The sequence below is a fragment of the Protopterus annectens genome, chromosome 5.part0, assembly GCF_019279795.1.
Source record: "Protopterus annectens isolate FY-2018-M chromosome 5.part0, PAN1.0, whole genome shotgun sequence".
In the NCBI taxonomy this organism is placed as follows: domain Eukaryota; kingdom Metazoa; phylum Chordata; order Ceratodontiformes; family Protopteridae; genus Protopterus; species Protopterus annectens.
This window is the reverse complement of record NC_056735.1, coordinates 849024574-849050273: the sequence shown is the minus strand read 5'-3', so window position 1 is coordinate 849050273 and position 25700 is coordinate 849024574. Positions and strand designations below refer to the sequence as shown.

Here is a 25700-nt window from a genome sequence, read left to right as displayed (position 1 = left end):
CTTGCATAGAAGAGTCTGCAAAATCATCTCAGGTTAGTGAATAAAATGCCAATTGAACTAAAATAAGTCAGTAGCTTTTCAATGTTTAGGAAAAAGGCCATTTAGCTAAGGAAACAAACTGTGATTGCATTAGAGATGCAGGGTAACAATTCTACTCAACATCATCTTGCTGTAATGTACTAATCATTCAGTCTTGCCAATGACACACAGAGTAGACTGAGTAGTAAATAAACACTGAGTAAAAAAAAAAAAAAAAATAAATATATATATATATATATATATATATATGTATGTATATAGAGTTCTACTTCAAACATTGAATTCTCTTAACATCTAAACTCAAAACACCATAACATCAAAAACCCAAAACAATGAAAACTCACAACATCGAAGTTCATAACATTGAAAATGTATAACATCGAGTAGTGTATAGTCAAACATGTAAATGTTATCACTTTTAGGCATAGTTTTTCTATGAGGTAGCATGGCGATTGGTACGTTTTGTGGCTCTGTAGTTTGTTAAATACTGTGTATTGAAAGTTTATCAGGTTTGTTTGTTTGTCTTTCGGCTTTTTCCCGGTAAGGGGTCGCCACAGCGGAACTCCGGTCCGCTAATGATTGGCAGTAGATTTTTATGCAACGCCGAGGTGCCAGCTCGACACCCAACCTTCAACAAAGGCATGCCCATTTACGCATGCATGTTTTTCAAATGCTACCCAACCGCAGGGAGGACATGCAGACTCCACACAGAAGGCACTCCCAAGCCACGCCGAGAATCGAATGGGAGAACCTCTTGCTGTGAGGTAACAACGCTACCACCGCCAGGTAATTGGTAAATTTTAGTCTTGCTATGTGATGGATGTTTTGCTTTCATTGAAGTTAAGTTAGTGCTCTGAGAAGTGCTGAGAGAAGTGAGTAGGGAAAAAGTGTTTATTTTGTCAATCTATATGTTGTTTTAGGCCATACAAGTAAGTGATTTAGACATTATGTTTACATTCTGTATGGTGATCTCGATACAGTGGGGTTATAAATTAACATTTTTCTACTAAAGTGTGATCTCCGAGTTGGTATATTTAATTCACGGGGGGGGGGGGTGCAGGGGGACTTACCTTCCTGCAGAAAAGTACTAAAAAGTATGTTTGTTAGTCTGGTGGTGTTATAGGTGGAGGGGATGTTATTTGCATGTGCTTTGTAGTTTTCGATGCTGTGATGCAAAGTTTCAGTGTTCTGAGTTTTCGATGTTGTGAGTTTTCAGTGTTTTGGGTTTTTGATGTTATGGTCTCAGTGTTTTGAGTTTAGATGTTATGAGAATTCGATGTTTTGAAGTAGAGCCATAAATATTTTTTCTCTATCTTTATCAATGATCTGCACACCACCATCCCAGGAGCCACCTGCATCCAATATGCAGATGACTCAACGCTAATATGCTCTGCCTCCTCTCCTACACAATTTCTAACCCTCACCCAGACCACTTTCAGCATGGTAGAAACATGGCTAGCTAATCGCCACTTGCTTCTAAATCCTAACAAAACCAAGATACTACTTTTCTCCCCTAACTGTAGAATTTCTCCTTCTTCCTTCAAATCAAATCTAGCAAAGACACCATTATCTCCCCTGATGACCATACAAAGCTTCTAGCCGTAATAATAGACAACAACCTTAAATTTGTGTCACTCACACTATTAAGTCTGTCAACAAAAAACTTGGCTCCCTGTACAGAGCCAAACCTTTCCTCACCCCCCTAGCTAGAGTAGCTACTGCAAGCTCATACCTCCTCTCTACCTTTATGTATGCCTCCCCTGTACTCACCAACCTATCCAAAAACAATCTCAACAAATTATCAGGGTGTTAACAATCATATAGCCAGATTCGCTACTGGCATGGCTTTTAGGACCCACCATTGCCAGAACCTCAAAGCACTGGGATGGGTAGAGTATCCTACCCTTCTACAGTTCAACCAGCTTATAGTAGTGCAAAAAATACTCCATCAACCTGATAACACCCCTGCCCTCAAAAATATTCTCACCCCTCAAAGTGCCCTCAGGCCATTACGCTCAGCTGATGAACTAATGATACTGACCCAAAAAATCCAGCAATTCTGCAGGTGATGCTATATTTGCCAGCTCAACCGGTAAAATCTGGAATATACTCCCTGCTACCGTTACCAAGGAAACCTCACTACCCCTATTTAAAAGAGAAATACTACACATCTCATTGGCTGTACTCTTGTTCTAAACCTAACAACTTCACTAATACATATCTTGCTACCCAACCTGCTGTTTAGCCAAGTATCTATGCCTCATAGCATTTGAATGTCTAAGCATTGTGAATTGAGATCTAATTGTGGTCTATGTTCACATTTTGTGATACGTCTTTGCCAATCAGATGTAAGTTTGCACATTGTGTATATTGATATCTGCCTGTATTCTTTGTCGATATTTTTCTAAACATGTCTGCCTGAGTTTATCACTCAAGTGATGTATGTGCTGTCTCTTTTTTGGTATGTGGAGCTTTTCTCCCCGGGCCTCCGCTGAAAATGGACATATATCCAGTTGGACTATCCTGGTCAACAAATGTAAAATAAAAAAAAAAAAAAATATATATATATATATATATATATATATATGTGTGCATACACACACACACACATACATACATACATGGCTTGGAGGGAGTATTAAGCTATGCAAGAATTGCTACACTAACTGGTATGAAATTTTCAACAGCCGTTAGCACTGGCTGTACTACTAACTCTTTATACTTACCAAGCTATTCACTATAGAAATGTGCTAAGATTTATTTTTTTCAGTAACTGTTTTTACAAACTGCAGTACTAACTGATAAACAACAGACATTATTTCCAATAGTGCTTTAAAGTGTAATTAATTTGAGATATTTCTTGCATTTACCATTACTGTTTTTGTATATTCTTATTTTTTGTGTCTGGGGATTTTATGAAGATGTAGTTTCATTTTTTAGTAATTATGTAATAAACCGGGCATTCACTGCAACCTCTACTTTTGTCAGTTATTGTCACATAATTTGTCATTGCCATGTGGCCTGGGTCATGGCAGAAAATGGTCTTTGGACGACTCCAACTACCTAGTTATCAGATATGAAATAAAATTAATTAAACTGTATCCCATTATCTCACCAGTCTATCTTGTTGTATTGATCTGCATAATTACCACTTAGTCATTTGCAACGACTATGCCCAGGCCCCTTTTATGGCTGTTGCTGCTTCTGTTTCTCCTGCTACCATATACTGCTTTCCTGTATACTTTCATAAAGTATTTTGCATACTTTGTCAAATAATGTACTAATTTGGAAAAACAGAGAAGAATATTTCAATAATTACCAAATGCAAAGAAATAATTGAATGATAATTAAAAAAAGAAGTTATATTCTTACCATAACGTTCCATCTGTGTTGTCTATCTTTATTCATCATTAACCTGAGGATTTCTGTTCTGACCCTGAGAACTGACTTGGATGCTTCAGAAGCTTGAGATTCGAAGCTTAAACTCCTGCTCCCTTCCCATAATACTTCCTCTTCCCCTCAGAATGCCTCAGGTCGAGTATGCTCGAAGTACATATACCCAGCCTGCTACAAATAAGGTATCAAAGGTAAAGATAGAAAAGATCAGCAGGAACTTAAACAGGAACAATGGTTTCATGGACATATCCATCAGGTCACTCGAAACACAGGACTTGAGGAAGGTTGATGACGAATGAAGATAGACAACACAGATGGAATGTTATGGTACGAAAGTACAGTTGTGTACTTACCATAAATGTAGATGTTCCAGTGTATTCACTGTTGCAGTCATTACAATAGGGTTATCCTGCTGGCAGGCTACCCGCAGTCGGCCTGAATTTCAAAGTCAAGGTCCAGCATCACTTGCTGTCTCCTCCTCCCTGACGTCAGTGTGCCAGGGGTATAAAAGATGCAGCAGACGCCATTTTCTTCAGTTTTTCTTGCCCCAGATGTCAGATGCCCCCAAAAGGGTAGGCTAAAAATATGTCAATAAAGCATGCATGCACCAAGGTAAATTTTTCCTTCATCTACAAACAAATACACCACATAGGTTTATAGAATAGAGAAGTACAGATAAGTTCCAGCAAAGATAAGGGGGATGGTGGGAAGGTAACCTAGACTGCAACAGTGAATACACTCGAACATCTACATTTATGGTAAGTACACAACTGTACTATGTTCATCGTGTTTCACTGTTGCAGTCATTACAATTGGGTTGAATCCCAAAGCTAAGGTTGGGAGGCTGGAGCTAAATAAGATTAGAAGCGGCTATGAGGCCCTGCAGAACTGCAGTGGCAAAGCCTGCCATGAATTTAGAGTAGAGTGGTAAGTGATAGTGCTTTGTAACAGTGTGCACTGAACTCCAGGTTTCAGCCTCTAAAATGTCTTTGGTTGATACTCCTCTGAGGAAGGCTGCTGAAGTGGCTGCTGCTCTGGTTGAATGAGGCTTAATGCCCTTAGGCACTGATTTGCCATGTTGTGAATAGCAGAAACTAATGCAGTGGCCTATCCACTTTGAAATAGTCTGCTTTGAGATAGCCTTTTCTTGAGATGCTGCAGCATATGCCACTAGTAATTGCTCAGTCTTTCTGAAAGCTTTGGTTCTGTCCAAGTAGAAGTGCAGCTGTCCGTGTATGTCCAAAGAATGCAGAAGTCTCTCACCCTTATTCTGTGGGTTTGGGTAAAAGGTAGGCAAATGAATAGTTTGGTTAAGGGCCACACGGGACACTACCTTAGGCATAAATGTCGGGTTTTTCCTCAGAGAAACCCTATCCGGATGGAAAATGATAAAAGGTTCCACAGCCATGAGTGCCTGTAGCTCCGAGACTCATCTTGCAGTGGTTATTGCTAGGAGCAGAGCTGTTTTCCATGATAAAAATTTTATATCAGCTGTAGCGGCTGGCTCAGAAGGAGGCAGGGTGAGATTTTCCAAGACATAATTGAGGTCCCATGCAGGTACTGGTGATCTCCTTGGAGGCCTTAAGTTTTTGGCTCCTCTGAGGTACTGTCTTAATAAAGGATGAGAAAAAATAGGTGGCTCTGTATTCTAATGAGCTGAAATGACAGAGGCATGAATCTTAATTGATGAAAAGGATAGGCCTTTGTCCAGCATCTCAGTTAAATATTGCAAAATCTGAGGAATATTTGGTACAGTTCTGTCAATCCCTTGTGCCTGGTTCCAAGCACAGAATCTCTTCCATTTTTCAGCATAAGATTTTCTGGTACTAGGCCTCCTGGCCTCCAAAATAACATCCATCACCGCTTTAGAGAGAGGTGTGTTTTGAATGACTACATTATCCGCCATGCTGCCAGATTTAAGGTCTTGAGTTGGCTGTGCAGGATCTGATTGTTGTGTTGGGACAGTAAGTGAGGAATCTGAGGTAATGTCCAGGCTGCGTATTGAGACAAGTTCCTTAGGATTGGGTACCAGTGCTGGCGGGGCCAGTCTGAGGCAATCAGTAAAATTTTTGGCTTCTTGTCTAACTTTTAGGAGTACCCTGGGGAAGAGAGGCAGTGGAGGAAAGGCATATACTGTTAAGTGTTTCCAGCTGAAAGAGCATCCACTTTCCATGCTTGCTTGTGATAAGTCCTTGTGCAGAATCTCTGTAGTTGGCAGTTGTGAGGGGAGGCAAATAGATCTATGTCTGGGCATCCCCAATTCCTTGTTATCATGCTGAAGACTTGCGGATCCAATTTCCACTCGTGGGGATCTATGGGGTTTCTGCTTAGTTCGTCTGCCAGAGTATTTATCTTTCCTGGCAGGAATTATGCATGCAGATGTACTTGTTATGTCAATGATGTGTCCCACAAAGTCATGGCTAATCTGCATAGGGGGTAGGAATGAGTGCCTCCCTGCTTGTTCATGTACCACATGACTGTAGTATTGTCCGTCTTTATCAGTAATTGTCCCGGATGAAGTAGATCCTTGAAGGCTGTCAGGGCATTCTGAACAGTTAGCATCTCTTTTTGGTTGATATGTAAATGCATTTAGCTTGCAGACCACGTGCCCTGAATACATTTTCCTGCCATGTGGGCCCCCCAGGCATAATCTGATGCATCTGTTGATAATATCTGCCTGGCTGTGGGTAAAGCGAATGGCTTCCCCTTGTTGTGGTGACAGGCCTTTTCCCACCATCGAAACTCCTGTTGCAGGCAGGGAATGAGGGTAATTATTGTTTCCAGGCTATGGCAATGTTGAGTCCAAACACTTTTTAGATACCATTGAAGTTTCCTCATATGCAGTCTTGCATATGGAATTAGCAGAATGCAGGATGCCATGAAGCCCAAAGCCTGCAGAATTTTTCTTGCAGATAACTGGGTCTTTGTTGCCAGCATTTTGAAATAAGTAGTCAGTTGCCTTTGTTTGTCTGGTGTGAGATAAGCCATCTGGGCAGTTGTATTTAAGCTTGCACCCAGGAATATTATCTCTTGAGAGGGTGCTAGTTTTGATTTCTTTTCATTTACTGTGTACCCTAGGCATGTTAGTAATATTTTTACAAATGCCAGATGCTTCAGTAGAATGTCCTTGTTCTCTGCTTGAATAAGGCAGTCGTCCAAGTAAGGATATATTTGTATTCCTCTTTGTCTGCAAAATGCAATTACTGGAGCCAGGCATTTTGTGAAGACCCTGGGTGCAGTAGATAAGCCAAAGGGCAGTGCAGATAATTAGTAGTGCATTCAACCAGCTATGAATCTGAGGTATCTTCTGCATGATTGTCTGACTGGGACATACAGGTATGCCTCTTTTAGGTCTAAAGTCACAAGCCAAGCCTTCTTGCCCAGCATGGGCAGAAGCTGCTGCAGAGTCAACATTTTGAATATCCAGATATGTGTTTAGAATAGATAGGTCCAGTATTGGTCTCCAGGCTTTGTCCTTTCTGGGCACCAAGAACAGTCTTGAGTAAAATCCTTGTCCCTGCTCTTGCTGTGGTACTTGCTGAATGGCCCTCATGTCCACGAGAGATAACACTTTCTTTTGTGCCTCTGCCCAGTGATTTTTTGGCAGGTCTGGCACACAGTTTGCCCTTGGCAGGGTGTGAAAGTGAAACCTGTAGCCTTGTGACACTATATCCAAGACCCATTTGTCCTGGGTTATTACATGCCAATTTTGAGAAAAAAGTGCTAGTTTTCCTCCTAAAGGTGCTGCCAGAAGATAAGTGCTTGGCGCAGGCAAGGAGAAGTCAATTGAGACTGTTTCCTGTATGGCTATGATTTGTCTTCTCTGCTTTTGGAGGTAGAAGCACCCCATTATTTAGACCTGTGTGAGCCTTGGGGCTGGAATCTGCCTCTAGGGCATCTGTATCTGCCTCTTTGTGGCCTGTCTGACACTGGAAAGGACCAATTCTTTGTAGGCCAGTGCCTACTAAATCTTGGAGGCTGTACCTGTAAGAAATCCTTGACCGTTTGCATAGATTTAGCTTTGTCCTCCATTTTCTTCAACACCTCTTCTGCTTTAATACCAAACAATTATTATGCTGTAATGGAGCATCTAATAATTTTGCTTTAACATGATCAGGCAAATTCTATTCCTTTAACCAATCATGCCTCCTAATGACAGAACCCATAACAGCGGCCCTGCAGGAGGCCTCCAGAGAATCAAAACCACATTGCAAAGTATGCTTTGCCACTTGTTCAGCTGCATGCAATAAATCCTGCATTTCTTTGTTTTCTGCACATTCAGAATTTATCAACATTTTCTGTTTAAGCAGTGACATAATATATTGCTGATATTTTAGCATATGAAACTGACAATCTAAAACCAAGGTAGCAGACGTGTGAATCTTTTTTTCCCCATCTGTCCAGTGCCCCAAAATCCCAATCAGAGGGGGTGTGGGTTTTTTTTGCAGTGGAAGCCTTGACCCCTTTGGGAACCTGAGAGATAGTTTCTGGGTCAGCAGCAGGGTTCTTAAAAAGAAATTTATGTGAATCAGGAACCCTATAGTGTTTATCTGGCTTAACAGGAGCTGGAGGTAAAGAGTCAGGAGTCAGACTGGACTCTGAAAATACATCATCTACAATGTCTAACACAGGTGGAATAGCAAGGGGCCTGTGCTGAGGTAGTAAAAGGAAGTCTGTGAGCCTTTTCTTAGATTCTGAATAATCTTGGCTCTCCAAGTGGAAATGCTCCCTTATGGTATGCAGAGTTTCCCCAAAAGAATAATCCTCAGGAGGAGAGGCTGAAGGGATAGATTCTTCAGCATCAGAATCCTCATAGGGAAGACGAGAGTATTCCTGATCAGAAGAGGAATCAGAAGAAATAGAAACCTGATCTGAAGATTCATATTCTGTCTCTTGCCTAAGCCTCTTATCAGGAGGGTGATGGGAACCCCTGATCAAAGTAATTAAGTCTTTGGCCATTTTGAGCATCTGTTTTTTAGGCATGGAGGCCTGTCCATGGGGCTGTTGCACTTGTTTCTTTGTCTTTAGAGGTGCTTTAGTCTTTGAAGCTGAAGTCGTTTTAACATATAACTGTGTAGGCCTGAAAACACCCTCAGAAGCCAATGCCTGCTCGGCGGCTCCGGACCCATCTGAGGGAATAGTTTCTGAGGTTCCAATACCTTGAGTTTCCAGTGGCCTAGTCGGCTCCACGTAGGAGTCGGAAGCGGTCTGCGTCTCTGAAGTAGCGGGCATCACGAAAGCACCTCACTGAGAACCGGAGACTGGCTTAGAAGAAGCCTCATAGTCAGTTTTGGACCTCGGATGCCTGTCTTTTTCTTTGCGTTTCTTTTGAATTGCGGTAGTCGGATGGCTATCTGACATTGTGTAATTAAATCTTCTGCCAAATAGTGAAATGCAAAATCGTACCGACGCTTAATAGTGCATTGGTTAAATCTAGCACAAAACCAACAATTAGCAACGTCATGATCAGGGCCTAGGCAAGCAATACAGTAAGAATGGGAGTCCTTATGAGGTATTTGCTTCCCACAAGAAATACAATTATTAACTTTTTCTGACATCGGTCTGGAGCAAGAAAAAAGTTTCCCCAATGGGGTACTTAGCTTTTAATGAAGACTTCAGATCTGAAATTCGAACATGAAAATCTCAGGAGTCGGCCGACCGGCACTTGCAAACTGCTTTTGCTTCGGGCACCGCGTGGCAAGAAAGACTGAAGAAAATGGCATTGTCGGCATCTTTTATACCCCTGGCGCACTGACGTCAGTGAGGAGGCGACGCCGGACCTAGACTTTGCAATTCAGGCCGACTGCAGATAGCCTGCCAGCAGGATAACCCTATTGTAATGACTGCAACAGTGAAACACGATGAACATCATAACTTCTTTATCTGATGTTATCTTCATTTGGTCATTAACATGCTGGACAGAGTCCCCAGCTACAGAAACCCTGGGTGGCCCTCATGGAAGGATATTCCGGAGCACAGCAGAACTGAAAGAAGGCCTACTTCTGGAAATGACACCCAATTTATAAGTAATGAATGTATGAGAATTAGACCATGTAGCTGCTGCACAGATGTCATTAACAGAGACTCTTACCAAAAGGCACAAGAGGTTGCCACACACCTTGTAGAGTGGGCCTTAATCTGACCAGGTATACAGGGATGTTCTTAGAAGAATAAACAAAGGAGATACAATCTAAACCATCTAGCCAAGGAGGTCTTGGTGATTGCTTTTATCTCGTTTGGTGTCAGAAAAGGATATGAACAATTGCTCGGATTTCCTGAAAGTTTTAGTTCTGTCCAAGTAAAAATTCAACTGTCTATGCACATCAAGTAAATGAAGAGTGTTCTCTCCTTTATTCTGGAAATTTGGAAAGAAAACAGGAAGGTTAATGGAATGATTGATATTGGCTTCTGTAGCCACTTTAGGCAAGGATGGATTGGAGGCAAGGTTACCCTCTCTTTGTGAAAAATTAGATACAGGAACTTGGAGAAAGAGCTTGTAACTTCAAGATTCTACCTGCTGAAGTAATGGCCACCAGAAAAACCTTCTTCTATGAGAGAAACTTTAAGTCTGCTGTGGCTGCCAGTTCAAAAGGAGAGCAAACCAGAGCCTGCAATATGACAGTCAAATCCCAAGGGGGAAGTAGGATCCTTAATGGGAGGACGAAGTAAAAAGGTACCCCTAAGGAAAGCTTTGCAAAATTTTGATGAAGCCAATGAAGAAGAGTCCTCCCCAAAGTGAAAAGTGGAAATAGCCCACTGAACCTGGACCATGGAAAAACTAGCCCCATAGTTAAAAAGGGAAGCCAAGAAATCCAACACCATAAGGATGGTGGTCTATCTGTTTCTGTTAGGCCCATAAGGAAAACCTTTTCCACTTAGTCTTGTAAATCTTCCTGGTGGAAGGTTTGTGGGCAGAAATCAATATCTTCTGGACAGGGAAGGAAAGACTGGGATGTCTGGCCATCAATGGAACTGGAGAAACCATGCGGTTAGTCTCAGGCCTTGAAGGTCCCAGTGAGGGTGCACCAAGGAGTGAGATAAACGGAGGGTAGATCATGAGACCAAATATGGTTGAACCAGATTTGTTGAGGCCAAAAGGAGGCAATGAGGATGATTTACCTCTTCAATTTGGATGGCTTCTGCAAAAACATAGGAATTAGGGGCAGCGAGGGAAATGCATAAAGTAGACCGGGAGGCCAAGCATGGACTACAGTACAGTATCCCCTGGGGACTGTCCCTGGGGAGGGATTAAGGTAAAGTACCTGCTGCACTTGTTGTTGAGAGGGGAGGCAAAGAGGTTGCAGCAAGGATGACACCATTTCTGAAAGATCATCTTTACTGTGCTTTCATTCAGAGACCACTTGTGAGGCATCAGTAGGACCCGGCTGAGCCTGTTTGCCAGAATGTTGGACTCTCCCAGAATGTGCATTGCTACTAGAAAGCAGTTGGTATAGATCACCCATTGCCACACTCTCACAGCTTCTTGATAAAGGGGGTAAGACCTGGTTCCTCCTTGTTCGTTGATGTACCAGACTACTAACATGTCCATCTGTACTGCAACAGTCCCTACAGGAAGAAAGCTGTGTAGCTCCTGCAACACTAAAAAAAAACTGCTCTCATCTCTAGGATTCTGATATGTAAATTGTTCTCCAGGGGCGTTCACGTGCCTTGAACTGTCCGACCCAGATAATGCCCCCCCACCCCATCTGGGAGGAGTCCATGGTCACCCTGTCATTTGGGTAAGGAAGAATGAAGGGTTGTTCTTGAATAACATCCGCAGAGTGAAGCCTCCATAACAGTGATTCTTTGCATATTTGGGAAAGTTTGATGTGAAGGCTTAGAGGATTCCTGAGTGAGGACCACTGTAGCGCTAACATCCACTATAAGATTCTCATGTGAAGGTGTGCTGTGGACAAAAGAGGAATCATGGCTGTCATCAAACCGAGAGCGCAGAGGACCAAGCTCGCTGGGTGGGGGGTGTTGGTATGGCTAGAATTTGCCTGACATGAAGATGTAGGCTCAACACTAGATCCACTGTCAAAAAGGCCCAGGAAACTGTAGTGTTGAGCTATGCTCCTATGAATTGTATCACTGAGACTGGTTCCAATTGAGATTTCTCTAAATTGAGAGTTATGCTGAGGTGAGGAGCCAGACATAAAATATAATTCCTGGCCTGAATAAGGTGATGCCTGGTTGGAGCGGTCAAGAGTCAGTCGTCCAGATAGCGAAATATCCGGAATCCTTGCAGCCTGAGATGAACTGCAACCACTGCCAAACATTTGGTGAACAGGTGAGACCAAACGAGAGTGATCTGAATTGAAAATGACTGGCTCCCAGCCTAAAAGGAAGAAAGCTTCTGGAGCTCCTGTCCATCTTGATGTGGCATTATGCATCCTTCAGGTCTATTCAGCACATCCAGTTGTTCATCCTCAACAAAGGTAAGATGGACTGAACCATAACCATCCTGAACTTCGTGTTCCTTACCGATTTGTTCAGGGATGTCAGGTCCAGAATGAGCCTTAGGTCCCCTGCCTTTTTGGGGACCAAAAAGAACTTTGAGTAAACACCCGATCCGTCCTGACTGGGAGGGACCACCAAGATGTCTCTTTTTTTGTAGCAATTTCCATGGCTGCCTCCTCCCTCTAATTGGGCAGTACATCAGGGAGGACAGACGTTTGTCTTGGTTTCACTAAAAAGGGAATGGAGCATATACTGGATATGACCCTTAGCACCCAACGGTCATTTGTGATGGCTTCCCAAGCTTTGGGGTAGAAGGACAAGCACCCCGACTGCCTCTAGAGGAAGGCAGTTGGGCTACTGTTCAGGATTGCTGAAAGGGTCTGTCCAAGAAAGACTCCCAAGACCCTTGATTCTGTGGATCCCTTTGCCTGCACAGGGGGCGTCTACCATTTTTGTTATTTCCCCCTATGCCTCTGGGGGAAAAATCTCTCTGAGAATCCTGGACAGGACCCTGACATTTCTTGAACCACATCTTTTTACTCCCATGCTGGTTCCTGGAAAAGGACCTTTGTAGAGTAGGAAAAACAGATCCCGATGGCAGACAGGGTCTTCCCATCTTTCTCTCTGCAGGAGTGTGTGTCAGGAACAGTGGACCCAAAACAGGTTGATCCATCAAAAGGCGTATTGATGAAGGACACCTGGAAAGATTCCGCAAAGTCACACAGTTGCATCCAGGCATAACGCCTTATGGCAATGCTGGAACCAGCTGCCCTTGAGGTACCCTCTGTGGCATGGGATATCAGCCTCATGGATGCATTAGATAGGGATTGCAGGGTGGTCATTTTGAAGGAGAACACCTTCTACTTCTCTACAGACATGGACCCCAGGTTAGAGCTAGAGAGTTCCTTGACCAAGTCTCTCTGCAGTCTCCTAACATTGTAAAGGTAGTTTAGTGCCCTCAAGGAAAACATGACTGAGGCATAAACTTTTACCAAATCTGTCCAAAGCCTTAGACTCCCTGTTAGGGAATGGACATAGGAGATCTTGAGCCAGCTCCTTTTTGGTGGCTGCCGCAACAACCATGGCATCAACCGGAAAACTCTTTGTCCAGAAGTATTTGTCCTGGGCAGCACTCAAAAATTTCTCCGCGTGCTTGGGGATGGGGTCTTACCATGTCTGGTTCCTTTCATGCCCTAGAAGACACTAACTCAATAAGTGGGTCTGCCGGGGAGACATCCAGGAAGTAGATGGGCTGGACCCGAAAGCCTACAACAGAGCTGATTCCACTACGGAGGGTTTTGGGAAGACCATCCACCTCTTTGGCAGAGGATTTCAAGGATGTCTCCAAAGAAGACATCTGGTGGAGATCTTGGGGATCATTCCCCCCTCTGCAAAATCAGTATTTATGGTGACAGATTCCTCCGAGGAATCAATGTGCCTCCTCTTGCACAGCCTCTTCCAGGGAACCTCTTCAGTGGGATGTTATGGGGAGGAGTTGGAAGAGATGTGGCTTCCACATATGGGACAGTCTTTGGGCTCTTCCTGCTGCCTGTCCATGATGGGTGGGACAGTGGTGAAGGACAGAGACAGAGACAGATTCAGAAGATGTTCTAAGATGTTCTAACTGAGGGTGTCTCAGAGTAGGACAGGACCCTCTCCACCACTTCAAAGGCAGAAGGAATCCAGACTCCAGAGAGTAGTCCCCCATGCATAGGACAACCTTCCACCCTTGAGACTCCTGCTCTGGACTTGAGTCTGAAGGGGGTCTCGAGAGCTGAGACACTCGTCCTCCAAGGAAACAAGCCATGAACACTGACTCGGAGTTGAAGCCAGCCCTTAGGCTTGAATGACAGAGAGGCATGAGCACCTGGACACACACACCACCAACTGCATACACACTGGCCGCAATTCAACTGCATATTGGAGGCAAAGATGATTGATGTGATGACCCAATGGCTCTGACTACTGATGACCCCGATGATGGATTGGAAAGAACAGATGAATTGGAAGGGTTGGATTTGAGAAGGAGAAGAGGGAAGGAGGGACTGCCTCATGGATCCAGAGGGGAAGGAGCAGGCTTGTCCCCTGAATAATCAGGGCTTCAAGAAATTGCCTCATCTCCGAGAAGATTCCGAGAAGATCTAAGTGGAGAGGGGAAGAAGTGGAGGCAGGTCTGGATGTGGGAGGGAAGTCTCACTTGGTGGGAGATCTCTGAACGGGAGCTTGGGGCTCTGAGCTGAGAAGAGGAGAGGGGAGGAGGAGAGCAAAGTTCTTCCTGAGGAGGACGGGACGGAACCAAACCTGAGGGTTTGGAGGGTTTTGGCTTGGACCTTTGAGACACTTTCTGTGTTCCTGGGCCTTCCTTTTGTTTCTTGAGGTTTGAGCCCTGATGAAGAGGGGGAGGAGTAACCCTTATGAATCAATTTGGAAGAAATGGCAATCCATGGATGATCAATAACCTCAAAAAGCATATGGATCCTATATGAGTTCATGGATGAAGGAATCAAAAATGGACTGTTCTGTTGAGGCATCAAACAAGGAAGCAATAACAATGATCAAACAAGTGGGCCTCAAGCAGCTTGTCAGCCCGCCCGATTTAATATACAGCAAATTCAGGACTTTTTGTTTTTTTTTTTTTTTAGAAAGAAGAAAAAGATAAAAAAAAGCAAGAAGAAGAATTTTAGAAGGAGAAAGAAAAGAAGAACTAAAAGCTAAGAGAAGGAGGAGAAGAGCTAGACAGAAAAAGACTAAAGAAATAGGAAGAAATGGAGGAATACAAAATGAAAAAAACTACAAAGACTAGACCCATGATGAAACAAACTACCTGATGAAACAAAAGAACCTCAAGTTGTACAATGAGCAAGCAAAAAAGATCTGTTGTATAGCAACAGGGGAAATTATGGAAGGAGGAGAGAGCTTGGAGCTCAAATCTCAAACTTGTAAAACTGTATGGAGTGAAATCTAATGGAGAAGGAAACCAGATAGAATGAATGACCTAATGAATTTTTGAAAAGTTACTGTTATTATGATTTCCAACAAATGGTCACAAATGGTGGAGTTTTTGGGAAGTGATTATACAGTTATGTCATTAGTAATTTAAAACAAACTCATAAAAACATAAAACAAAACAAATACAGTTGAAACCCAAAAAAAAAAAAAAAAAAAAAAAAAAAAAAATGGGGAAGTTTTAAAAAAAGACAAATTTATGACATATTTGAATGAAAGTGAAAGTGTAAGTAAAAACCAGTGATTTCTACAAAATTGTGGACTTCAAACAAAATACTTTGTAAATGAAGTTGAATGAAAAATGTGTTGTGAAATGTGTGCCAAGTTAAACAAAGAAAAGATAACTAAATTCAGCTGTCACATAAGAAAGTGAAAAGAAAACTGGGTAGAAGAACAAACAAGAAGCTGTCAAAACTGGAAAACTAAGAAAACTAATCTCTGACTCAAAAACAAACAAGAAATGTCAAACAGGGACAGTCATAACTGCTGTCATTAGACACAGAACTTAACTTTTATCCTTATCTCAACTCCCAACCAAACCAAAAAATTTAATGATCCAGTTTTTGTAAATCACATTTCAGCTACACAAAAAGACTTACAATACACTAAAGATCGCTTATAAAAATAATAAAAAAATATACCTGTATAAATCTTATTTTATTAAATTTCTAAGCATGTAAAAAATATTAAAAGCTGGTCTTGACTTGCCAAGGTTTAAATCCCAGTAATAGGAGGTCCCTATCCCTGCCATGCCCTACTGCAACTGTACCTGAATGCTACTGCTACAGGAGATCTCCGATTCATCCAACCCAACAAGCGGACTGTATATTTCAGCTCCTGCCTTGATGCTCAAGCTACGAAAATGAATCATTTTCATTTAAACTAAGTAATAAAATCCATCTAGTATAGAGAGGAAAACATGGGAATTGTGTGAACAATATATGCAGAGCATATATGCAGAGCAGGAACGAGGTTTAAGAGGGAGGATTTGAATGAGCCATATAATGCTTAACTGACAATGACTGGATGGTTTATAAGTGATGTATAATGTTTGCAACAACAGTTGTTTCAGTGGTGTCTGTGATGTAAACTGTTTGCAACTAAAGTGGTAGCATTTTGTATGTTTTTCATTTATATAAAAGTAGATTGCCTTTGTCATACGTAAAAATTGAATAAAGATGTTTGGAGAAAAAAAAATCCAACTAGTATAGCAGCTACAGATCACATCATGGATTCATATTACTCAGTGCAACTGCATTCATAAGAACGAAATTCCAACTATTGTTGACAAAAAAAAAGAAGTCAAGAAGTGCGTGCTGTGCACAGATGTCATAATTGTTTCTGATTCTGATTTCTTTTGCTGCAGATAGTTTCTATTAGGCATACGTGACCATTTTTTTTCCTTAGCCCTCAGACAGTGGACAGGTTGTGGTTGTCCATTAATCAGGGTAATGTGGTTACTGCTGTTTCAGTGGCAATTGATTTTGGATGTATCCACAGTGTGGGCAAGGTGTCATGCAGGAGGGTTGGTAGGGGGTGCTTGGAGCACACCTGTTATCCATCCTTCACCTGATGCTGGTGTGTCATTATGTGTTACACAATGTATGTTTAGGGTCATCATGAAGGCACCGGAATGTTCCACTAGAGCCCCCTAGGACATGCTTAGTGTTCTAGATGTGGTAAAAGCTGGCGTGCGTGACTGCTTCCACTGTGGGGCCAATTCAATGGATCAGTGGCAGTGTCTGTGAAGGAATGTCTGCTGGGAGGGGGAACGCATCCACATGGCCAAAGGGCAGCAACATCATCTGATATTAGCCACTATGGCTGTGCCTGATTCCACTCCTATACTGGTACTAAAACCACTGCCCCATCAATAGTTGAGTTGTCCACACCCAGACGTGGTAGGCTATGGGGCCGTGGATCTGTGCATAGTCATGAGGAGAGCTCATCCAGCAGACATCGCTCATGTTCAGGTAGAACGACCACATCTCAGCACGGGCCTGGACATGCCAGTGCAACTACTGGCAAAGCCAATTCTTGCAGCTGGAGGGGACAACAATGAAATGATATCTCTACCACACATGGCTCACACCTGTACGACATGCCAGGGATATACTGCTAACACACAGGTTGGCTGTGTTCATGCCAACACTCACACACACACATTTCAAAGAGAGTGTCCATACAGACACCCACACATACCAGCTACATGAGGCGTTAATGAGGGTTGCAGGTTATTCGGTCTCAGTGGCCATTTAATATTATCTACATTTTCACCTGTCTGTCTTTATTAATTACACACACACACTACTTTGATGTCAGGCTTGGTCTCCTCCCCTCCCAATCTCTACCCTGTGCAAATAGCTGTGCCACCACCTTATTTCTATCTTTATGATTCAAGGTTACATATGCACATTGTCTGAAGTACAGGGTGGATAGCTAAATGACTGCTTAGGATAATTACTGGTGATGTTATTTGGGATCTTTTTCTGATTTATTACAGCATTTAGTAAAGTGATTCCTACCTTGAAATTGTTGATACAGTAGTTATGCTTATTGCTTCCCTTGTGTGAATACAGAGGGAAGCAGAGTTTGTACTGATTTTTCTATAATGGGTATTTTAGATGCATGAGTCATGTTAGCTGATAAACTGCACAAATACTTATTACAGAAGTCAGTCATGTCACATATTGAAGTCACTGCTGGAGAACTCACGTACATATCACTTGAGTACATTTTTAAGTAACAATATGCAAATATCTACCAATCATTCATGTTCTTACACATTTTTTTCTTTTACAGGTTCAACACTTACCAAGATAGTCCTGCAGTTACACACTTGGCATTCAGGGCTAATTCTATCTGATACTAACGATACACAGCCATTACATGGGTAAGTAAAGGTTTTGTGCATGGCCTGGCATCAATTTTACTCTATGCATGTGCACAAGATGAAAGGTGCAACCCTTAGGTGGTCAAACGAGTACTATCCATTGCCTCTTGGCCAGGGTGATGGCATACTGTGCACACCTACATCTACCTACACTTATAACAGCTATTGGTTCCCCCCTATGACACCTCATTTGCATTTGGCTATGGTGACCTTGCCAGTGGGGGTGGGATGTTTTCTCCTAGCCCTTATTGCTCCTGTTGCAGCTGTTTTTGCAGAATGATATTGTGTGGAATAACACAGATTTTGATAATTTCGGCACAAGTACTAGTTTCTTTCATGGGTGTGTGTGCACTTCTGATGGGCATCATTAGCCATGGTTCAAGTGCATAACCTTCATTCCCCCAGTAAAAGGCCTTGGGGGATATCACCCCTCGAAAACCTCTGGTACAGCTGTGAGTTGTGCCAGATATGGGAGCTGTGGTAACTTCCGGGGTTGCCAGCACACACATTAAGGATGATTCCCTTAGCATTATACACAACCTGGCAGTTAATGGAGTGGAATCTCCTTTTTCTGATATATATACCCTTCTCTGTTCCCCCGATGGTGATTTGATCTCAATGTGCATGCAGTCTATGGCACGCAATACTTCATGAAAGTGTGCTATACGGCAGAAATCCTGAATAGTTCTAGCTCTGCCCCCAGCGGTGTGGGGGAAATAAATGTAGTCACTGGCATACTGCAGCATACTATTCAGGCCTTCTTTCTATCTGTTCCGCATTGAACAGAAGTGGTTCCACTTTGTGATTTTTATTGGCTTGTATCGTATACCAGCCACTTCAATTAAATGCGGAACAGTGGGTTCGCTAACTTCAATTGGGATTTTTTAGAGGCAATGCGGGACTCGGGAGTGCTCTAGTAAGCTTGGGACAGTTCCGCTCAAGTAGGGACGTCTGGCAACCCTGAGACATAACCATATGAGCTTGGGACAGTTCCGCTCAAGTAGGGACGTCTGGCAACCCTGAGACATAACCATATCTGCACTATCACTACACATGCCCTCTCCTTAGTCATCTCGCTGTTAGAAAGTTAAAGTACTTCCCACTAAATGATAGCCCTCTTCAAACCAATTTCCTTTTCCAAGTGACTGAAAGACTTCATACATAGCACAAATTAACATTTCAAGTTAAAACATGGAAATGACAGATTTATTAATGACATGTACAAATATAAAAACGTTTACAAACTAATATTACAATAACCAAGGAAAGTATTTCAAATTGTAGGGAAAAACAGAATAGCACAAAAGTATGTATATGTTGCACTTATCCAATATAGAAAAAACAGATTTCAAAAATTAATATATTTAATTACACATTGTTTTTGTAAATTACAGGGAACCTCATTTTTACTAAGCCATAAAATATCTTCATGTGTCAGTTTAACAAAATATAACTGTAAACTTTGTGTTTTTCAAAAAAATAGTATAAATAATTTGGATACACATTTGATGAGTTTTAGCAGTTAGTTTAACTTACCAATGGAACAGTGAGAGGTCCTGTACATCAATGAAGAACATGGACTATAAGCCACATTAAATGGTGTACTCAACCTATTATCAAGTGATAGCAGAACATATACACCCACTAAACAACAAAAGTAAATGAGGCACAGAACCAAACAACAAACTGCTGTAGCTCGCCGTTTCAAAAGTTTCATCAGCACTCCACTGCATGTTGCTAAACAAGTGCATTTCCATGGTCTCCCATTAAGAAACAGTGTAAAACTCCTAAGAACTTAGTGACCTTCATTACGTATCATGTCAGACAGGACTAATATAAACAGATCGTTACTGTAACAACGTCCGATGCATACAATCACTGGTGGAATTAAACTTCATAAATTTCCCTGCAGTCTCAGACCCAAGAACTGCCATCTACAGCCCAGCGTATACTAACTGTTTACACATAACGCTGATAAAACAACTGAAATATTCCTTCCAAATGTGCATACTATTGCTGCAATTGGTGTTGTGCTGGATTTTAGTTATTCTGCTTCAGCTAAGCACTCAACATCTATGACTAAGTGCTATAATTAAATGACTTATTTTTTGTTAGTGACTCTTTCAATTCATTTAATACACAGGAATAAGTTTATGGTATATAGTACTCTCTTCCCCAATAGTCATGAATCATCTGTCTCCTGTTGGATGAAGCAAACAAGTGCAATGCAAACATCCCTGCTGAAGGACCACATCTGTTTCAAAAAGGATCTATATATCTCTGCAAATGTTTTGGAAAATAATGCAGAAATTCCCGGAAAGAATTTCTGCATACAAAATACTTCTAAGAAAAAGCCATGTATCTACATGGAAAAAAAGGATGTTAACTCACAAGGGCAATGACTGAAGGATTTATGTATCAGCACATCATAGAGCATCTAGTGGGAAGCAGTTACTGGATTTAGAAAGTGACAGATACAAGGTAAGTAGCATATGGTATCAAAGTTATGAAGAAAAGAAGTTGTAACAGTACCATTATATGTAACAGACAAGTAATTAGGTACTGGGTAAGGAAAGGGGGATGTACATACTGGAAGTCACAGCACTCTGGAAGAACTATCAGTGCTGAAGATTTATAATCCCAGAGGCTGGTACAGCACAGTAAGCTCTCTGCAGCTGGATCCATGTATACAGTGTCATGGCTTCATTCTCTCTCAAACACAAGCTAACAGATGTAAAATGCAAAGTCTCTTCATATCTGAGTGCTACATGTAGGCTTTTGCTGCTAGTCCAGTCTTGGGATGCAGTGCATGTGCATAATGTGCACACATCAATACTGGGGATTGCTACTGTTACATGCTTATGTTACATAGATTTATTACACAGAGAAGCAGAGGCACTTTCCATAGAATGCCAAGGGGCTAATTAACTTGTGTTTTTCTTTGCAGTAGTGCTTCAGTGTCTGAAGCATACATATGCCCTACTAGATGATGACTTGCATTCACAACAGGAAACATCTAGAAGCAATGTTGGACATAATTGTGCTATCCATACTGAGCACAGTTTGCAGAATTCTTCTTTCCTTTGGAATTGCATCAGGCACCTCTAAGCTATCGGCGACCTCTTCTGGAAGAACTTGTAGTTTGGAAAGGATCATATTCATCCTGAAAAGTAAGCAAAAGCAAAATCAAAATCAAAAACACTTATTCCACAATACATAATCATGCATAGTGATTAAAAAATCTTAAATTCATGGTGTTTGCAAGTTACTTACAGCATAAAAACACTTACTGACTTAAAAATGTATGTGATGGTATGGCATCAGTTTGTTATTAAAAAGGCCTCTCTGCAATGGAACAGATACCTACAGAATGGCAATATTTGGACTACATTCTTGAAAATCTAACTGCTCCAGCAGTGTGCCTCTGCAAGTACACAACAGTACTTTTGAAGGGAGTAATCAATCATATAACATTCTGGTCAAAGTTATTTTTACCACCTGTGCAGTAAATATATTTACTGCACATCATCACCACTCTGGACCTTGGTATGCAGAAAACACAGATTTGAGATCCACCTGCCAAAATAAGCTGTGAACCATGAAACTGAGGTCTCTCATTTTAGACTGCAAGATAACTCAGGAACCACACACATTCCATTTACCATTGGTTTTCTTTTATTTATAGGTTTAAGGATAGTTACTAGTTATGTGGTCCAGAAGACCACAAAGGAGCCTAGCTCAGCCTTCGCAAATGTCCCAGAGCACTGTCTGGTTAAATGTCACACAGTAGGCAAATGAAGGCTATGGGAAACAGCTACTTAAAGGAGAACGACACTCACAGACTCAAAAAACATGTTTATTTCATCATGGTTTGATGTTTCCTACATTTTAACACCACTCTGGGACTATTTACAGGTTTTTAAACATTTTTATACATAATTTCGGAGTCTGACCACATGGGGTCTATTCTGATTGTTTAGTCTATTTCTAGATATCCCACAATGCAGTGCTTGTCTGTAAAAATTACACCACTCAGGCCTCTTTCTTCCTAAAGCTCTTGTCACTGCACTGATTCATATATTATTGATTTATACACACACACACACACACACACACACACACACACACACACACACACACACACACACACACACACACACACGTATATACAGATGGACACAAATATATACACATATCAATGGGGACTGTGCGTGCATGCATGTGTGTATTATGTAACTATAATCATCCAAATTAACCTTTTACCTACTTTCTACCTGTTCCAAAATCTTTTTCACCATACCTGTTATTAGGCTCCACCTTAATGGTTGGTCCATTCTAAAATTTGCAGGTTTAGTATGTTTTTATATTATCTTAGGACAACAAAGGTGATACAAATATAATTATTCTCCCAACCTTTTCTTTTAAGAAGCCATAAAACATTCACTTGCAGATTCCTGGTCAGTTAGGGAACAGTAACATCAACAGTGTAGGGGAAAGGTCTGTCATTTTCTTTACAACTACAAAAGAATCCCTTTACAAAAGCTTGCCATTTAACCTAGTTTCTTTTGCTGGAAGTAGCTAACAACTATGTACAGCATAAAAAACAAGCTCTGACAGACACATGAATGAGGCTTACTCAAGGAAACACAGAAGCAGCTTTGTTACAGAAAGTGTGTTAGATGACAGTGCTTTCCACTGTTGCCAATCTAGCTTAATGGCACGAGAAAAAAACATTTCCTTATGTCTAGCATGACTCACATAAAGAGGACTTGGAATGTATTCTAGGAAGAAGGAATGAAAGCAAGAAAATAAGATCACATTACCAAGGCAGCCCCCATCAGTCATTTTGTGGGAAACATATTAAAATTGTAAAAGAAGCACATGGAGTGATTTTGAGGCATTAAAATAGCTTGGAAAAAAAAGATCCAGTGGGAAAAAGAAACATGTTTTTTTGAGTTCCAAAGCAGAGTTTTCCTTTAACAGCTTATAGCCGTAATCCTCTGCACTGTCAAACTTCATTTACTTATAATTAGTCTGACTCACTGCTTTACATTCACTTCATGGGAAGTGGTAACTATTTTGTTTGCTGACTGTTGAATATGGCTTTAAGTAGTTTCCTCGGGTTCTTAAGAATGGACTGCCATACTGAATTTACAGCTCTACTGTGAGCTAATTTTAAATGCACTTTAAGAGCATTTTTAATAGCGAAGTCAGTGTTGCATTAGGATTTTACTTTACATATGTTTTTAAGTAGTTTAAACTTGTTTGTTTAATTTCAAAGAATCTAATAGCATAGTTCTGCCGGTAAACTGCAATCTTCTTATTGGCTGCAATTTTACTTTTACTTTTTTTTAGTTTACTCTAAGTTTATTCTATATATTTCTTTAAGTAAGGTTGCATTTGTTTTCTAGGTTTTTGATTTAGCTGGTGGTAGTTTGTGTGGTTTAGCATTTTTGTTTAGTACATGCAGTATGTAGTTTTGTCTTTAACTGCAGCTGAGATAGGGGTTTACATTAAGGTTACTGAATGATTGGGGGTTGACAAAATGTATAACAAAGACAACTGTTTCACTGCTCTAAAATATATGTACATCCTGTGGTAAATGCCTTGACTTACATAATGATACTGTCAGTGCATATAACACTGAAATAAATACATATAATATATAGGTTCATAGGTAGATACTAGGCTATCGGTCCGAGGGCCTACGTAAGCCTATCCAACAAGGTTCCCTGGCTTACGCTACCCAAGAAAGTTATTTTCCTGTGCCACTGTCGAGTGGAGACACAGAAGTGATCCCCGGGGTGTATTTCCTATTTCCCATCCACTCACCAAGATTTTTCTTGAAGAGTGCTAATGAAGAACTTTGCTTGACATAGATGGGTAGCCTGTTCCAGAGTATGGGAAGTCTCTGGGCAGGAATCTATCCCTCCAGCATGTCCTGTTTATTGTGGTGACAAGGTTTAGGTCCCTAGAGCATGTAGCTTGGAGGGATTGGGATTTCTTTAGGTATAGCATGTCCAACAGCTCTGGGTTTGACATAGCTTTATATGTCAGGCAGAGATCACCTCGGAGTTTGTGATATGCTATGGAGTAAAGCTGGAATTTTTTGAAATGGTCAGTGTAGGACATCTGTTTGAGGCTAGTAATCCTCTTTGAGCGGTACTTCTGTGGCCTTTCCAGCAGCTGCAGATGTCTTGTAAGGTACATTCCAAAAGGGGCGTTGTACTCTATAATGGGTCTAATGAGTGTCGAGTAGAGGGGAAATCCCTTTTATGATGAGGTGTGCCACGTAGAAGGACTTCCTGACTACTGTGGCGATGTGACTATCAAAGAACAGACTACTGTCCACCTGGGTCCCAAGGTCTCTTATCACACATTCGGTGTTACGTAGACTGCTGTCTATGTAATAGTTCATGGGTACAGAGTTTTACTAAAGGGGATGACAATGCACTTTTTGGCATTGAGCTTGAGGCCATGGCTCTGACACTAGGCATCTGTCTCAACGAGGCCCTTCTGTAGGATTTCCACATCATTTGGGGACTCGACTATGGCTCTTAGTTTGCAGTCATCTGCGAACTTCGTTAGCCAGAGGCCTTCTGTGTTAGCCTGTACTTCAGAGAAGTAGATACCAAACAGGAGAGGTCCCAGGACTGAACCCTGTGGTACTCCACTTGTCACTGGTTTGAGGTCAGATTTGGAGTGTGCAACTTTTACAGTATGGGTTCTGTCAGTGAGCCAGTTGGCAACCCATCTTGTGACGTAGGGATTTATACCTAGTTTAGTGAGTTTAGCTATAATTCCAGAATGGGGGATGGTGTTGAAAGCCTTGGCGTGGTCAAGATAGGCTGTGTGAACCACCTTACCTCTCATCTACGGCTTTGGTGACTGCCTCAAAAAAGTCAGTCAGGTTCAGGAGGCATGATCTGCCTTTCACAAACCCGAACTGGGTAGAATCCAGAGTTTGGAGGTTACCAATGTCTTTGTTTATGAGTTCCATGATGATATGTTCCATGGCCTTGCAGACCAGGCTCATCAGGTAATAGTTCCCAGGATCAGTAGTGGCTCTCCCTTTGTGGAGTGGGATAACTGTTGCTGTAGGCCATTTAGTGGGCACAAAGCCTGATGTGAGGCTATGATTGAACATGGTGCTTAGGTGGGGAGCCAGTTTGTTCTGAAGTTCGTGTAAAATGCAGCCTGGGATGTTGTCCGGTCCCATGGATGCTGTGTTTTTGGCTTTAGAGAGTGCGGCTTTTACCTGCATAGTTGTGATTACAGGGACTCTGCATTCTTCCTGTAGAGGTATGGGCCCTTTAGGGGGGTGAGGGGGAGGTAAAGTTAGCACTGAACCTACCTGCCAGGATGTTGGCACTATCAGTTGGTACTGTAATTTTCGTGCCGCTGTGCTGTAACTCAGAGCAGATCTGGGTGTTGCCATTGAGATTCTTGACATAGCTATAGAATGCTTTATGGCTGTCCTTAGAATCAGTGGCAATTTTGTTTTCGTAGCTAGCTTTGGAGGATCTTATAAGGGATTTCAGCTTCTTACTGAGGCTGACCAGGAAGCTCCTCCACTCATGGGATTTTACTCTCTTTTGCAATAATTTCTTCCTTCTGTTGTATAGTTTGTTTATGGCAGGGGACCACCAGATTGGCTTCCTTTTTTTGAAGGATAGCATCCTGGTTCTGTTTGGGATAGCACGATCCATGCACTCGTGTAAGTGCTTATAGAGTGCATCTGTGTAGGATTCAGCAGTCGTAACTGTATTGTCCATCTGCATGGGTGTCATGAAGTTCACCACTTCTGTCTTAAGAAGCATAAAGTCGGCTTTGGAGAAATTTTTTACCATGGTTTCATTAATGGGGGGTGGAGGCGAGATGTGGATATCAAGGGTGATTAGCTTAT

General features: G+C 41.7%; 1 protein-coding gene across 2 annotated transcripts in view; it reads right to left on the bottom strand.

Moving 5' to 3' along the window:
• Positions 1-19024: 19024 nt before the first annotated feature.
• MRE11 (MRE11 homolog, double strand break repair nuclease) overlaps positions 19025-25700 on the bottom strand; it is a 1653959-nt gene continuing 1647283 nt past the window's right edge. For both annotated transcript variants that reach the window (XM_044072642.1, XM_044072643.1), the window contains exon 20: positions 19025-20957. In XM_044072642.1, coding sequence (XP_043928577.1) covers positions 20904-20957 — 54 coding nt within the window. In that variant the 3' untranslated portion in view covers positions 19025-20903. The remainder of the gene's footprint in view (positions 20958-25700) is intronic.